Here is a 17,406-nt window from a genome sequence, read left to right on the forward strand (position 1 = left end):
GCAGTTGTGGTGATGATAGGTCAGCACCAATTAGGGCCACACCCACTTTCAATGCCTGAGTAGTGTGTCAGTGTGTTGATTTTAGAGATATTGGTGCTGATAACCCAGAACAGGTGCCCATCAGAGTAAGAGAGTCTGGCTAATGTCATTGATAGAGCAGTGGAAGGCTCCCGGCCTGGTGGCGTGATGGATGTTGTTTTGAGAGGACCTTCAGTAGCCAGCGATGTTCAGGCTGTTTTAAATGCAGATGACATTTATAACCCAGATTTATTTCTTGATGAAATAACAGATATGCAAAGTAATAATGATTCTATAGCCAAAGAACTAGAGTTAATGGAGGTGGGTCATGTTTAAGGCTGGAGTGAGTACCTTATGATGATAAATTGTCAAAAAAGGGAAGTAACTGTTTAATTCAAACAATAATGAAAACAAGTTGAGCTTCTGTTTATGCCTTGCACACACAGCCAGTGCTGCCATGTCTGAGAAAGACAGCTATACAGTGCAGTAGGACTAGATGTCTTGATGCATTCTCAATCATCCAGGAAAGTAAATCTCCAAAAGTTGATTCTGTTCATCTGGACGTTTTCAGTGGGAGAAAAGTTTCATCACTCATCCAAGTGACTTCTTCAGTCTCAGCTGACTGCAGGTTTCCCCAATCTTATAAACAGGACATTTGCATAATGACCGAAACCAGCCCACTGAAGGAACAATGGGCTGGGAGGTCAGTTCCTTCATCATAATTATGCAAATTCTCATGACCATTGATCAAAGACCACTGATCAATGTCCATGAGTACCATTCACAGAGAGTTGTGTCTCTGTGGCTTTCAAACTCCAAACCACGCTGTGCCAAAAATTGGTCCACCCCAAGGATCGGGTCCCCCGACACAAACAGAGTAACATAGTGTACGCTGTTAAGTGCCAGGAGGATTCCCAGGATTTATACATCGGGGAAACCAAACAACCTCTGGCTACAACACAGAAGAGCGACCTCGTCAGGCCAGGACTCTGCAGTCTATTTACACCTACAGGCCAGTGGACACTCTTTCAATGATGAGGATGTACACATCCTGGACAGGGAGGAACGCTGGTTTGAGGGCGGAGTCAAGGAGGCCATTTACGTGAAAAGGGAAAGACCATCTCTGAATCGAGGAGGGGGCATAAGGGTGCATCTGTCACCATCTTACAATGCTGTGATTGCAGCCATTCTCCAACTCTCTGTGAATGGGACTCATGGTTATTGATCAGTGGTTGTTGATCAATGGTCATGAGAATTTGCATAATTATGATGAATGAACTGACCTCCCAGCCCATTGTTCCTTCAGTGGGCTGGTTTCAGTCATTATGCAAATGTACTGTTTATGTTTGAAACCTGCAGTCAGCTGAGACTGAAGAAGTCACTTGGATGAGTGACGAAACGTTTCTCCCACTGAAAATGTCCAAATGAACAGAATCAACTTTTGGAGAGTAGGACTAGATGATAATCAGTAGGTATCACACACTGATGTCACCAAATTTGAAAATACTTAAATGTCAATATTTTAATCTTCCATCATGTTGCTGGAGTGTACCAGACTGTTCCAGAAAAATCTTTGATTTGCAGCTGGAAATGCAGCGTTATTGTGTTAGTGATGTGGAGTTATTGCCATACATTCATTCATAAACTGTAGTCCAGTTCACTACTTTAGCATCATCATGTATGGGCATGTATAAAACATTGTTTCTCCCCCAAGACATACAAGCTCTCACATATGAAGGAGCATATATTGATTAGAATAAGATTTTTACTAATGTTTCTATTGAATGGCTTCAGTTGTAGCCCACAGAGACAACATTGTAGTGAAACATGCTCTCACAGGCAGTGAAAAGAGTGGGTCTATATTTTTTGGATGGTTTCGATGCTTCCACCAATGCCACTTATGAATTTTCCAGCTGCTTTCACCAAGGCTGTCTGTCATGTCATCCTGAGAATAAGATTATTCCAGTCAGTTAGGGGTCCTACGCTGAGCTTTGTGTTTTGTGACCACTGTGTTGATTTTATGGTCATGAGAGAATATGTTTTGGGTGTCATTAAAGTAGACTCATTCCACAGCCATGGCCTTCATCCAGACAGAAAGCCACAACATCTCGACCCCAGTAATGCTCCCTTCGGCGGATGCAATGAAATTATACCACAAGATTGAATTAAAGAAAACGTTCAGGTTCAGATCCTTTAGAACTTTTTTGTCAAATGCACTGTGCTGCCACCTGGTGGATCATCCAGGCCTTCCCTACAGATAAGTGATGTTTCCTCGCTGTAGAACCTGTGCTGAGGAGCAGAAACAACAGGGTGAGTGCATGCATGACACCCCTTTTCCTATTGGTGAAAAAATGCACCAATCAAAAAATTTTTATGCCAATGTGGCATTTGGTTGCTTAGGGAGGTGGGGAAGATCTGTGAGTGACAGCAGCAAGAGAGAGCAAGAGAGAGAGAGAGAGAGAGAGAGAGAGCGATATCATTAGTGAGTTTTAGTGGCTGCAGAAAAACTCCTCAGGCATTGGCTGCATTTTATATTTCACAAAATTTGTGCATATGTTCTTCTCAAGTTATGAAAATTATTCATTAAACTTGTTTGTGTTTTTCACAGCAAAAACATCAAACTTTTTCATACTTGATTTTTATGTTTTTGGTCTGATTTTAGGTGTTAATACAGTACGTGAGCATAAAAATAGAGATGGACCGATCCGATATTAGGTATCGGTATCGGTCCGATACTGACGTAAATTACTGGATCGGATATCGGAGAGAAATAAAAAATGTAATCCGATCCATTAAATATCAAAAAAGCATCTCACAAAACTTGCGACACGGCGTAACTCGGCTCATAACCGTAGCACGTTGGAGCAGTGTGCTCAGTGATAGAGCGGCTGTGTGTATTTGTAGCCTCGCTAGCAATCCAGCATTTCATCTCCGAGGAAGTTATCCCAGAGAGAAGTAAAGCAAGTGTGTAAGTTCATCTCTGAATGTTTGTAAAGCGTACCTACCTTAAGCTTAACAACCGATATATGGAGCGACTGCCTCTCTCTCCCTCTCCTGCCGCTACTTCATGAAACTGCTTAATGATCAGCTGATCAGCTTTTCTGTCGCGAGTCCGTCTCTCTTCTTTGTTTTTGGTCCACTTTGCACCAGAAAGAGGAAACCAGCGGCTGAACAACAGCAGCACGTTTAACCTTGATAAGCTGTTGTTAGAATGTATTTAATATTACTTTCTACACCAGGATCCTTTTCTACGTAGCTGACGGCTGGTAACTGTGCAGGGGCGGATCTAGCAAAGTTTAGCCAGGGGGGCCGATAGGGCATTAACAGGGAAAAGGGGGCACAAAGACATACTTTTCTTTCTTATTCTCATTTAAAATGTCTAGCTTTTAATAAATAATTATCTTAATCTTACACCCAAAGTTTTAATCTGATGTAAAATGTATAGAAGTCCATTACTGTATATAGTAACTGTTAAGTCTAATATACCCTAGTAAGCTATAGTACTTTTTCCTTTGGGAAGGTACCATCTGTGCAGTCTGCAATTCTGTAGAAGGAAGATATTGAATCCATTTAATTATTCTTGAAAAATAATTTATTTCTGTGCATTTTTTTTTTTTTCATACTGCATCAAATTTAAGTTGATTACGTCGATTAAGCATCATGAGGTGGAGGGTGGGGGTGGTTCCCTTTTTTTTTTTTTTGCTGGGAGTTTGCAACCCTATTAGTTAGGTTGCTTAATATTTCTGCTAAGTACTCTTTAAAATACCAGAATAGGGAGGAATGTGTAGGTTTAAGTTTATTAGACTGATCAGTATTGCTGAACTATGAAATATTTTGGGTGCAGTGTATTTTTTTACATACAGGTATAACAGAATAGCTTTAGTGTTGTTGTTTATTTAAACTTGAGTATGACCTTATACAAAACGCAGCAAGATATTAAAAAAACAGTTTTATTGATTAAAAAACACACTATATCGGATTAATATCGGTATCGGCAGATATCCAAATTTATGATATCGGTATCGGTATCGGACATAAAAAAGTGGTATCGTGCCATCTCTACATAAAAACAATAACTTTTTAAATTCAGACGTGTGAGGTTGTGCTGAAAAGACATGGCGAACAATTTGAAAAGGTGAAATATAAAAATAAAATCAGAATCCAGAGGGTTAGGGTGTATGTCAAAATGTTTTTGAAATGCAAGCGAGAGGCGTCGGGTGACCCAGAAAACCAGACGATCCTTGCAAAAGCACACTGATGAGTATTATGAGAAAGAGGGAATACAATTACACCCTGCTAAGATATGTGTGAACAAAGCAGTCAGAAGTTCTTACAAGCTTCTCCTGAACTGACTCTGTTATATTCACCTTGACCAGGTGAGTAGGCTCCTTCATTAGAACTCTTTCTGGGAGATCTTACGAACAAAATAGGGTGTGGAGAGGCAAAAGAGAGGCACATCAAAGAATTTGTGTTTGGGGGTCCACAATGCTATGTCAATTTACACATTGCAGAGCAAGACCCAGGTGAAGTGTAAAGGCATACACAGTCTGAGTGCTACATCCACAATATAATAATTCAGGTATCTGGTACTGTTGAACTGTTGTAATCTACACTGTAAAAGATATCCGAATATTTAACAGTGATAAACAGTAAAATCATGAAACCGTTTAAAACTGATGATTTCAATGTGAAGTTGGTTTAAATATATTAATCAGTGAAAACAGTAATTTGTACTTTTTTTCTCTGAAAAAAATAAAGCACTCATGTGTTGTTTTTCCTTGTTTTTTTTCCCCATGATGTTTATAACAGTTAAACACTACGACTTTTACACTAATTTCCATCCATCCGTACATCTTCCGCTTATCCGCGGCCGGGTCGTGGGGGCAGAAGCCCAAGCAGAGCCCAGACCTCCCTCTCCCCAGCCACCTCCTCCAGCTTGGGGGAACACAAAGGCGTTCCCAGGCCAGCCAAGAGATATAATCTCTCCAGCATGGGTCTGCCCCGGGACCTTCTCCTGGTGGGACATGCCCGGAACACCTCACCCAGGAGGCATCGTTGTCAGTGCCCGAACCACCTCAACTGGCTCCTTTCGATGTGGAGGAGCAGCGGTTCTGCAGGTGAAAGGACCAACAAGTGCTCAGCATCTCTGGGAACTCCTTTTTCAGATGACGACCTCATGAAGCTCATGGAGAGAATGCCAAGAGTGTACAAAACAGTAATCAAAGCAAAGGGAGGCGGTTGAACCGATGGTGACATGGAAGCCGCAGGCAGTGTGGATGGCTCCAATGCCTGGACCTAGCGCGCTGCCTAGGCAGGTCCTGACCTCCAGCGCGGGCATGGCAGGTCCAGGTGACGTGCTGACTGCTGACCTACAGCGCATGATTGATTCATTGTGAGCAACACGAATGTTAACAAATGGTAACAAACTTATTACTGTTCTTTCTTTCTTTGTACGAGTATTTCTGTTGTTCATAATAACGGTCAGTCTGGTATAATAAGTAGCTTTGTTAGAAATTAATCATTGTTTCATAGAACAACATCTTCAAGATCTTCAATTCTGGTGTTGTGCCAAAATGTGATTTCCGTTTTTATGTTGTTGTTTTTTTCACATCTAATTTTTAAGTTTTTTTTAAAGTAATGACCTGTTTCTGAAGTATCCTTATGACTCTGCGTAGTTGTACCCATTTTGTCATCAATCCAGTCCTTTCTGGTCATTTCAAATAAGTTTCTAAAACTGTGATGTTATATTTGTCACAATTTCTGCTTCCCCCTTGGGGAAGATGTTTTTTGAAAAACAAATTTTTTAATGCGAATTACACTTTCTACCCGGATAAATAAAGGATATATAAATTTTACCCAAAACTGATTGCAGCAGCTACCTAGTGATAGGAATGCTCTTTTCGGCCTTTAAATACTTGAAATTGTTCGTGACAGATATGATTGGCCTATTTCTGACAGATTTCAACAGGTCATGTATAACAGCTTAAATCCCCGCAATCATCTTTATCACCTTTTGGCAGGCGATCAGAATTTCACGAAGCCTTCGCTTTGTTCATATTTGTATGCTGTGTTACCTCGGAGGAGGTCAGCGCTGAAGTTACCCGGAAACAGTACGACCTTCAAAATAAAATGAAAACCAACTAAAAACAAAATGTTTTTATTTGAAGTGTGTGTGTGTGTGTGTGTGTGTGTGTGTGTGTGTGTGTGTGTGAGAGAGAGAGCAAGGGATCTAAATGCTTTCATATCACATTTCAAACCTGTGGCGCTTAAGAAAGTTTTGTTGTTTTAATGTATAATATTGATGTGACATACAGTTTGTTTGTTTGTTTGTTTATTTTTTATTATCACATCTAATAAAAAAATCATGAGCCTGGGTCATTAGAAACGCTTTTTCTTTAATTGTATGACCAAATAAATGCAATTTAAGTTTAATGCACACTGAACAACAAATTATTTGTAACAAGTTGAAATATACAACTTTTATTCTGAAAATGTATTATCGGAAGTTTTGGAGCAGAAGGCATGCGCACTGGGTTTTCCTGCGTTGAGCTCAATACGTTTTATCAGAGTGCATATGTGAGTGTCACGAGCCTGTGTTGAATTTTAAAGTTCATTTCGTTTTAACTCAGGCGAACATGAAGCCGCGTCCTCGCGTTACTCGGACAAAATGGTCTGACAGACTGAACGCTGAGCCAGAACGTTCTGGTAAATGCAGGTGGCATCGAGACGAAAAGAAGAAACTTCTTGTTGCCCTTAACAGACTGAACGGCAGGGCCGCCGGAGGAAAAACAGACATTGACTATGCCTTCCTGAGAAAATACCTGCCTACTCGGTCCCTTTCAGAGGTACGGCCCACATCCAGAAACGAAGCTTTTCGTTGCTGCTTAAGTCTAAACAATACTTCGAGTCTGTCGCATACAGCCTTTTTAATTTATATAAACAGAAAGTAAGGAAGTATGTGTTTGAGTGGTTATTAGTTTGTTTTAACAGTCCTTCTTGTTAATAAATCTTGGATCTGTATATTTCCCCTTAAATGGTGCCACACTGTAAGGAACGTGTATTTGTGCCCAGGAAAAACTTGTCAGATCGGTGCCAATGCTAAACAGCTCAAATTTAGTGTCATTTATTGGATTGGATGGTTAAAGTCTGAAGAAACTGGACATAAGTGCCCCCAGTAATGACAAACTTTGGATTTCCAGTGAGAAAGATGACATCCCACACCATCACACAGTGCCTTCACCAAAAGCTAAAAGCTGTCACACTATTGGTGCAGCAAGCAGCATAGCGTCCTCCGTGTATCCAGACTGCCATAGACAGAATCTGGACTCCTCACCAAAGATGATATTCCTCCACATGTTCAGGTTCCAGTGCACATGTTGTCAATGCCAGTGCAAACAGTAAAGGGCAGTCATGGCAGCCCTATGAGGCCAGAGATTGGCCGTGTGCCGTCTATGCCAGATTAGAGTGTCATATCATCCTGCAAATCTGTAGAAGACCGCCGATGGTTCCTAAGTGCTGACTAGGGATGGGTATTGTTTAGGTTTTATCCGATACTAGTACCAAACCGGTACTTTTGAAACAGTGCCGGTGCTTAAACGGTGCAAGAACCGGTGCTTAAAGAATGAAGAACACACACTTTGTCCAAAAACCTCTCATGTTTAGCTGTTTTCCACTTTTTCTTTGGTCATTTTAGCCTTTTTGGCCAGGGTGAAGGGAGTATCTGCCATCAAACAAGAAGACAGACGCATGTAACTGCGACGGTGTTTGCTAGTTCACCTTACGTGCATTAATGTAATAACGTGGTTAGCCTACTCAACGTAAGTTACACACGAACAACATGAAGCTACTCACGCAGAGAAGAACGGCTGCTGCTGCCATCATCATCCTCATCATTTCTGCTACGCTGGCAGGGCTAGGGGCCAGGACTCTCCTCTTCGGGTTCTTGGGGGATGTTGCTAACTCCGGGTCCGATAACAGGCACCACACCCGCAGTAGATGTGCTCGGTGTGATGTCTTGCAGCAAGCTATCAAATACGGCGCATTTCTCGGCTTTAAAAAAAAACGCTATGCGTCGCCAGGTGTTTCATCAGATTCGAGGTGTTACCTCCTTTGACAGTATCACAGTATCAGCTTAAAGCACTTGTTGCAGGCTGCTGAGTTTGCATCTTTTGCTGTGAAGTACAGCCAGACTTTGACCGCTTCGCCTTGGGCATTTTTAATCTGTAGCTCTGCTCTAAAAGAACGTACGTACCTGGACCCGCCTACTACGCTTGCAAAGGTAAAATGATTGGCTAGAATCCAAAGTGTATGACATCTCAGTAAAAAAAAACCCCACCAAAATAAAGCACCGAAATGTGCGCTGCTTTTCGGTCTGGTTACTACCGTTTATGTCAGAACCGGTGCCATAATGACACCGGACACCGGTACCCATCCCTAGTGCTGACATCTCCCATTATGTCGAACTTGGTCTTCAATTTGGAGATCTAGGACCAACAACACCAGCTTAAAGTTGCCCTATGGTGTGGGTCAGTCAGCGTGGCATACTTTGATCATGCTCACAGAGACCTGATTGTCAGCATCTTGTCAGAATAAGTTGTTTGTCATTGGTAGAGAAGATTTGTCAAGTTCCATCAACGTAACCATGCTGCAAATGCATTTTCCTTAGAAAGGTGACAGCATTTAAGGAGACTAAAGAGCATCAGATTTATTGCCAAATATTGTTACAACAAAAAATAATCAACCACAAGATTCCTTACTTTTTGTTCTGACTTTATATTTTTAAATTTTTGTTTATCCTGTGTGTGCTGACTGTGCATAAAGACACGGACTGTCTTTTCCCTCCTTCAGATCCAGTCTGTGGTTGAACTTCTGAAGAACAAAGTGCTCTTAAATGCCAGGTTGAAGCTGAAAAAGCAAAGGAGGGAGGAGAGGAATGTCAGAAAACCCATTGAAGAGTGGACATACATGGCTTCTTCTTTAGTGGGAACCCTTGAGCAAACTATTTCCACTGCTTTCTCTCAGGTAGGCATTTTAAACTTTAGTTCAACTGTATTTTTGTGATAATTTAAGTAAATAACAAATCCTTCACACAACAGCAGGCAGGTCCATCAGTCATACTTCAGGATAGATCTGTTATCAGTAGAGAGAGGAAACGAGACCAAGTATTTTAATTCATTGGGATTGTTATTCTGCTTGCCTATTGAGTCCACTTATTGGTCTACTTGCACTTGCGTACAGTCAGTTTGTGTGCCTGAGGAGAAAAACAGTGGTGCAGTCTACAGCATGGATACAGACTGAACTTTTATTTTTATCGAACAAAAGGACAAGAGCATGATGATGAAGTGCAAACTACATCCAGGACAGAAAAAAGACTCCATTATACTGCTAACAGAACTTCAGTTCTTTGCAAAACGCCTGCACAGACAGGATGCTAACGCTAAGGCTAAGCTACTCAGTGACATAGCAAAGAAGATCCCAGCCCAACAGCCAAAACTGAACTTCAACAGGTAACAAGTCAAGCTGCAGCCTTCTTTTCTATCTGTTCATGTTTCTCAAGTTGAATTGCTGTGGTAATTGGTGAAACGTCTCCTTGTGCTGATTGTCATCTTTGCTTTGTGCTGTCTCCAACAAAGGGGGGGAAAGTGGTGGAGACTGTTATTTATACCCAAAGACCCACTGACAATCTCATAATTGAAAAAGACTCATAAACAAACAGGCAAAACTAAGTTTTTTAAAGTATATCGTATATCAGATAATTTTTCCCAATACTTTCCAAATCTTATTTGAGGGTGTATGGGGTGGGTGCCAACCAGTCTACATGTCTTTTGTGAACTTGCAGAAGGAATTCGACCGTGTCCCTTGGAGTATTCTCAGGGCTCAGAGCAGAGCTGCTAGTCCTCCACATCGAAAGAAGCCAGTAAAGGTGGTACGGGCATCTAACACAGATGCTTCCTGGGCGCCTCTTGGGTGAGGCGTACCAGGTATGTCCCACCAGAAGGAGTTCCAGGGCAGACCCAGGACATGCTGGAGAGACTGTATATCTCAGCTAGTCTGGGAACACCTTGGTGTTCATCGAGATAAGCTAGAGCAGTGGTTCTCAAACTTTTTACGATGAGTACCACCTCAGAAAATACATGGCTCTTATGACTATATGAGCTTGGCTGATATAAAAATGAATATAGCTTTTTCAAAAAAGACAAATCAGTAATGTGCACCTGCCGCTCGTCTTAATTTGCAAGGAAGAATTCTCTGCTGCATGAAAATTAAACTAAAGTTTTCTGTTTTTTGCTTTTAAAATTCCTGCTGATAGTTACATTTGTGTAGTTAAAAACACGGTTGAATCAATGTTGTTCTCCCACATTCTGCTTCTCTCTGTGTTTTCAGATGCTGATAGTGTCCTCTACAGAGCCTTGCACTCTCAGAAATGGTGACCCTCCCCAGGTGCACAGACCACCCACAGATGGTCGTACCATCCCTTTGAGGCCAATGCCGGTGCCAGTGCAAGGTACAAACCTGTAGCTCCTCCAACCACCTCTCTGCATCATGTATTCAGGATAATGAGACAACGTGGTAGCTGCCAGAAATGAGAGCCTGCTCCTATTTATTTTTAATGGTAGCCACCCTTGTATTGAGACCATTTCTGATAAAAGTTTGGTAAGCGGTAAATGGATCAGTTGTCTCTCCCAGGTCCTGTGTCAGGTCTTTGTTGGATTTCTTGTTTTTGACTTTCAGATACTGTTCATCTGCTCAAGATAGTTTTTTAGACCTGCTACTACTTGTTCAGTTTACTGAGTGTTTTCTAAGCGCACACTGCACAGTATGCTGATAAACACCAGGTTTTTTGGCTAATGGGTCTTTCTGAGTCACATTGTTGGTGCAAAAATATATATTTTTTTTGTCCTGTCAAATTGTGTTATCTTTCTCAGTTAACATTTTTTTTACGTGACAGGCTGCTAGTAACAAAGGGCCTATAATTTGAAACTGGTTCTTTCATGGTTTCATGATAAATCAGCCATAAAAGGCTGATCTTGTATTTTTATCAGACTGGATGGAATGAGGGCGGCCAGCACTCAAGTTTGTGTATGCGGTAACTCGAGAACGAAGTGATGTAGGAGTTTCAAATTGATACCATAGGTATATCTACCTAAGATATCAGTGACCTCGGCCCCAAGGTCAGGGGTCAGAGGTCAAGTTTTCTGAAAATCTTTTAAACACAATAAGTTGAGAATAAGGCATTTTGGATTTTGGAATTCAATTCATTTCAGTTTTATTTATACAGCACCAAATCACAACAACGGTCACCTCAAGGAGCTTTATATTGTCAGGTCGACCCTACAATAATACATACAGAGAAAAACCCAGCAATCATATGACCCCTATGAGCAAGCACTTTGGCGACAGTGGGAAGGAAAAACTCCCTTTTAACAGGAAGAAACCTCCAGCAGAACCAGGCTCAGGGAGGGGCGGGGCCATCTGCTGAGAGAAAGAAGACAGGATAAAGACATGCTGTGGAAGAGAGACAGAGATTCATACCATAGGTGCATCTGCTAGGAAGCCCTGCCTGTATTTATCTAGGTGCTACACTGATTTATTTCTATATTTTTCTGACCTATGAGTGTTTCATAGGTCAGTGTTAAATGGTTGACAAACAACAAAACCATTCCCCTTAAAGGTTCACGGTGCATCTGTAAAGTATTCACTTGGACCACAATTTGTCATGTTACAATGTTAAGGCCAAAATGGATTAAATTCATTTTTCATAGCAGAAATTCTACACCTAACACCCCATAATGACAAAGTGATAAGTTTGATAGAAATTATTACAAAATATATCATGTGTATAAGTATTCACAGCTTTTGCTCAATATTTTGTTGAAGCAAAATATGCAGCAATCACATCCTCAAGTGTTTTTGACACCATAGGCTTTGCACACCTATTTTTGGCAGTTTGTTCAATTCTACTTACAGAACCTCTCGAACTCCATCAGGTTGGATGGGGAGCACCTACTTTTTAACAGGAATAAAGCCCCAGCAAAGCCGGGCTCAGGCTGCCATCTCCCGCAACTAGTTGGGGGTGAGGGATGGTAGACATGACACAAGACGCTGTGGAAGAGAGTCAGACGAGGCCAGAGGGTTCAGTCTTTGTTTCATCAGACAAGAATGGTGTAAGAGCCTTTCAGATCTGTTTTGGCAAATTCCAGGCAAGCGTCATTCGCTTTTGCTGAGGATTCACTTTAATCTGTCCAATCGACCATACAGGTCTGATTGGTCGAATAATGCAGAAGTGGTTGTCGTTGTGGAACGTTCTCCTCCCTCTGTGGAGCAACACTGGAACGTTACCAGAGTATCTATTGGATTCTTGGTCACCTGCCTTACTAAGGCCCTTCGCACGCCTTGGCCGGGGAGCCAGCTCTAGGAAGAGTCCTGGTGCTTCCAAACTTGTTGGAGGCCATTGTGCTCACTGGGACCTTCATGAAGTTTGTCTGCACCCTTGATTTGTGTTTCAGTGCAGTCCTGTCTTGGAGGTCCACAGACAGCTCCTGCACCATAAACTACGAGCTGGCCTTTCTAATCCAATCAATTAAATTTACCAAGGCTTGACTCTAATGAAGTTGTAGACAGGAACAGGAAATGCAGTGCCCCAAGGTCAGTTTCGAGTGTCATGGTAAAGGCTGTGAATACTTAAGTGCATGTGGTATTTTTGGTTTTTAACTAATAAATTTGCAATAAAAGCAAATAAATTTATTGAAGTTTTCAAGCAAACTTTGTCATTATGGAGTGTTTGTAGAATTTTGGTGAAAAATGAATTTAATCCATTTAAGAATGTAGCTGGAATAACACCTTCCCATATTGTGAAATGTAATATCCGTCTGGCTCCATATTTTGTGCACCTGAACATGGTAATGGGAATAAATATGCTCTTGTTTTTTAAAACAAAAACAAACACCTGCCTGCTTTCTATGGCTTTTACTGTAAATTAAGTCTCATAGAGCTGATACTCTGTCACAGCCATGAAAGTGGTCACCAGCCTGTTTGTTGTCCTTTTTGTATCTTTGGGTCTTTTCACACCTGTTGTGTTTAGTCTGTTTACATCAAAAATGAGTTATTTCCCTCTTCAAGGTACTAAAAATGTGCAAAGGTCTGTATGGGTTAGAAACTAGCTGTGATTTCTATGTAAACTCTCCATGTTCTCCAGTAGTCCAGCACACAGCAACATCTTCCTGTATTTACTTTTGTTACTCCTGCCACAGACACACCTGCCCAGTAAGCAGAGTGGACATTCTCACATGGTTTGTAGGGATGAATTTTGGTTTGCTGGAGTTCAGTTAGACTCTTCTCTGTGTTAAAAGAAACCAAATCACAAGGAAAATCTGCAAGTTTACAAACACACCAGAGTAACCAAACTGTAGGTGTGTCCTTTGTGATCCCCGGGGTAACACCTTATTACATGTATTGATAGTTGCTGCCATATTATTGTGGAAAAATATATTGCAACTAAAAATTAAAAATTTTGCTCTCTAGGTAAGGATTGGTACACAAAGGCAGTCCAGTCACCCAAGACTCCAACACCAACCACAAGGCCATCCAACACACCGCCAGCCCCATCTCAAGTATGTAGCATGCCAAACAGCACAATCTGTCTACCACAGCAACAGCCTGCGCCCACATTTGAAACTTTTGACAAGCCCTGTGTATATCTACAGGCTGCATCTCTGACAGCGATGCCAGAGAAAGGACCGCTTCAACCATCTTCTCGGTCTTCAGCATCTCCAAGTCTTGGCAGGTCAGTAATCAAGACCACCCAGCAGCCCACCGAGCCGCAGCCCGCCACCATCGCTATCACCTCCACCTCTGAGTCTTTGTCTTCCAGCCTTAATGTGCCCGTCTCTTGCTCTGCCACTACCCTTACTTCAGTCCCTGGTTCTGTATTATCCACCGTTGCCTCAGCCTCTTCAGCCATTTCCAGCTGCTCCTCAGCCACTACTCTCCCACAGTCCGTCTCCGCCACAGCGTTTCATGCCAAGTTTGGTCGGACCAGCAAACATGCCACAAAAGACAGTCCCAGGACGTTTGGTGTCAAGTGTGTAGTGGACTTTGAGAGGATCTATGGCTTCTTAAGTACAATTCAAAAGCCCAGTCAGGATTGTCAGCTCACTCCCATGGGTAAGCATTGCTGATTATTATGGTAGAATCTTTTTGCAACAAACACACTAAACATGCAGAATTTCACTCATAAATCATTCCAAAAATATCTTTTGAATGTGAAAACTTAAGTTTGAAGTCATCTAGGATTTTCAAATGCAGACCGTAGGTGTGTCTACCAGAAGGCTGAGGGGTTGCACTGGTGCCCGTCACTGTTTTATGTTTTTGAGTAAATGCAATATTCATGTGAGGTTTAAAAAAAAAAAAAAGGTTTATGTTCATTTCTGTCTTCAGAACAACAGGATGTCTTCACGAGAAACAAATCAAAAGTTATTTGTGTTGCTAAAGCTGTACTCAAGGAATACTTACTAAATATAAGACTGAGTTTAGTCTGCTAACAGTGTTGTTCACATTTAACAACTTCATTTGTGCTCAGCAACTTTCTTGTTGTGTAGGAAAGTAAGCACAATACAACCAGCTGATGGTAATCTGTCTCCAAGTCGACAGCAGTTATTTGTCAACCTTCAACAATGTCTTTGAGAGTGATTGCAGTCAGACTGTAACTGTCTGCAGCAACGTTCCCTCCCATCAGGCAACCTGTGAGTGTCCAAAACCCTCAAGCTCTGGGAAACCATTTTGGTCATCACCAGTTGACCCTAAAATGTTTGGATACTTCATAAAATCTAAACACAAAAGCAAACAATGATATGCAGATCTTTTAAAGCATATATTCAGTTCATAATAGTACAAAACAAGTTATCAAATGTTGAAACTATGAATTTTTTTATTGTATTTTTTTAAATAAAAGCTTATTTTACATTTTATGCCGGCAACACCTTTCGGTGATGCTGAAACAGCATCCCTCTGTTTCCCTCTGTGCTCCATCAACTCAGGGACCAACAAAGACACTGAAGGAGTTTGATCCTTTTTTTTAATTAAAAATTGAAGAAACAAAATATAACCCCGGACACTCTGTGAACTCCTTTTACACTATTATAAAACAGTCTTGGGTGCTGTCTTTGACCAAAGCTTCACTAAAAATGAAAAACTGTGAAACGTGGATTGTGTTCTTGTTCCTCCGGATACTTAAAATATTGGATCGATCCTGAAAGTCTGTTTGTAGCTTTCACTTGATGAATTTACATTTGCTAATAATATATTTTGTCATCCAGAGAGTGCTATCGTGTTGGACCTTTTAATGTCTCTCCCAGAGGAGCTTCCCCTGCTAGATTGCAACAAACTGCACAAACATATGATCCAGGTACGACCTGCTGCTTACACACAGCCATCGTCTTCATGCGATCAGGCTTTGAAAGCCCTGAAATTGTTTTTTCATTTGAGGATAAAATTAATGTGATTGAAATAAATTTCATTCTCGGCTTTCACTGGAGGTCGAGGAGAGTTTGTGATCTGTGCTGGTTAGTTTTTGGCTTTTTATGTTTCTGGCAGAACCTAAAAATAAGACCTTTTTTTCTCCAGTGTTTTGATGGGACTCTGTATGTTTCAGATGCACCAGTGTCTCTCTGCCCCCGCTGACTCTAACATGACAAGAAGAAGGTTTCAAGAACTGGATGATGAACTTTTTACTCAGTCAAAGGCACTAGTTCCTCAAGACCATCAGAGTCCTACAGGAACTACGGACAGCACTAACGTCACAGGCGGTGAAGGAAAAGAATCACAGATACACAAAGCCGACAGCCAATCAACACAGAGCTCTACCACATTTAGCAAATTAGATTATTCAAATGTGACACCCCCTCAGCTTAACCCTTTTATTGTGCCGCTGACACTGTTAAAGCGTAGATAGGAATCCATAATTATTTAGACATTATTATTGTTGTAGTGATTTTAAACCCATTACTGAGCTTTCAGCTCATCACAGTATGTTAAGTGTAAAAAAACTCTAAGTTTTTGCTAATTGATTTTCTTTATTTATTTTTTGAATTACGTGGGTCGTTATTTCAAACTTTCTGCCTTTATTAAGTTGTATCATTCAGGCAAAGCTGTTCTTTCAGCTGGTTATGTTAATACAATTAAACGAATGCATTTGGGACATTTAGCTTTTTTTAATTTTAAATTGAAATGTTTCCTGCAGATAACTGTTTGGCTTTTTAATATAATTAAACAACACTTCCAAACAGCACTTTCAGATTAGCATCTATGAGAATGGCTGAATGTAATAAACTATATTACCAAGAGTATTCCCTCACCTACCCAAATCCTTTAATTCAGGTGTTCTGATCACTTCCACGGCCACAGCTGTATAAGATCAAGCTCCAGGCCCGCAGACTGCTTCTAAGTACATTTGTGAAAGAATGGGTCGCTGTCATGAGCTCAGTACATTCCAGCGTGGTACCGTTAGAGGATGCCGCCGGTGCAATGCTGAATATTCCACAGTCAGTCAGTATAACAAAGTGAAAACGTCTGGGAATGAAAGCCTCCAAATTAGCTCAAGAGCAGCACATAGACAGCTTCATTGAACGGGTTTCCGTGGCTGATCAGGAAACCCATGTAAGGCTGCATCCGAGCCTTACATGAAATGTTTTGCATGCAGTGGTGTAAAGCACTGGACTCCAGAGGAGTGGACACATGTTCTCTGGAGTAATGAATCACACCTCTAACGTCTGGCAGTTTGGGTGGAGGAGTCTGGATTTGGGGATTGGAGAACAGCAGACCTGACTGCATTGTGCCTGCCTATTTCAGCAGCTGCTGGGACCTGGAGGAGGAAGAGCAATAGAAATGCAGCTCATTCGTTGGTAACTGTTACCAATGATTGACCTACCAACAGTTCTGTTCAGCATTGTCCATGGAAAGCATTGTAAGTAAAATATCTGCATATTTTGATGAATACAAAAAAAAGTACAGGAAGTTGGAAACGTAACTTTATTGAGTAGACCTGGGTTTGAATGGTAGTGTCACAAATTTAAAAAACATGATATAAAAAATGACAAATGAAATTAATACAATGGATATTCTGTCCTCACAATTGCTTGTCTGAGAAATGTTAGACACTTAAAAAAGTTCAATAAACCTGTATTCTTGAAAACGCGTGTCTGTTACTATAAAACAGAAAAATAAAATGCATGACTATGATGTACGATGTAGCCACAATGGCATATGAAGTATGACTCACGATATAACAGTTCTGTATGCAAAATCATCAAGTTAAGGCAACAAAATCCTAACCCTTGTTAAATTGGAAATTTTATGTATGCATAAAACATAACACAATGCTCAGCATGGTAA

At 41.1% G+C, this 17,406-nt stretch overlaps 1 protein-coding gene across 2 annotated transcripts; it reads left to right on the forward strand.

The window, feature by feature from the left end:
* Positions 1-6,544: 6,544 nt before the first annotated feature.
* snapc2 (small nuclear RNA activating complex, polypeptide 2) lies at positions 6,545-17,206 on the forward strand. Of its 2 annotated transcripts, none has more exons than XR_001223590.3 (7): positions 6,545-6,863; positions 8,866-9,039; positions 10,402-10,522; positions 13,540-13,628; positions 13,722-14,181; positions 14,616-14,759; positions 15,333-15,421. XR_001223590.3 is itself a non-coding variant. In XM_003459752.4 (7 exons), exons 1-7 carry the CDS (start codon positions 6,654-6,656, stop codon positions 15,965-15,967), a joined length of 1,443 nt encoding a protein of 480 aa, XP_003459800.2. In that variant the 5' UTR covers positions 6,546-6,653; the 3' UTR covers positions 15,968-17,206. The 2 variants fall into 2 exon arrangements, 1 of the variants encoding a protein (XP_003459800.2); XM_003459752.4 differs by lacking the exon at positions 14,616-14,759 and adding an exon at positions 15,668-17,206 and having other exon boundaries at positions 6,546-6,863.
* The last annotated feature ends 200 nt before the right edge of the window (positions 17,207-17,406 follow it).

The sequence above is a fragment of the Oreochromis niloticus genome, linkage group LG3 (assembly GCF_001858045.2).
Source record: "Oreochromis niloticus isolate F11D_XX linkage group LG3, O_niloticus_UMD_NMBU, whole genome shotgun sequence".
NCBI lineage: Eukaryota > Metazoa > Chordata > Actinopteri > Cichliformes > Cichlidae > Oreochromis > Oreochromis niloticus.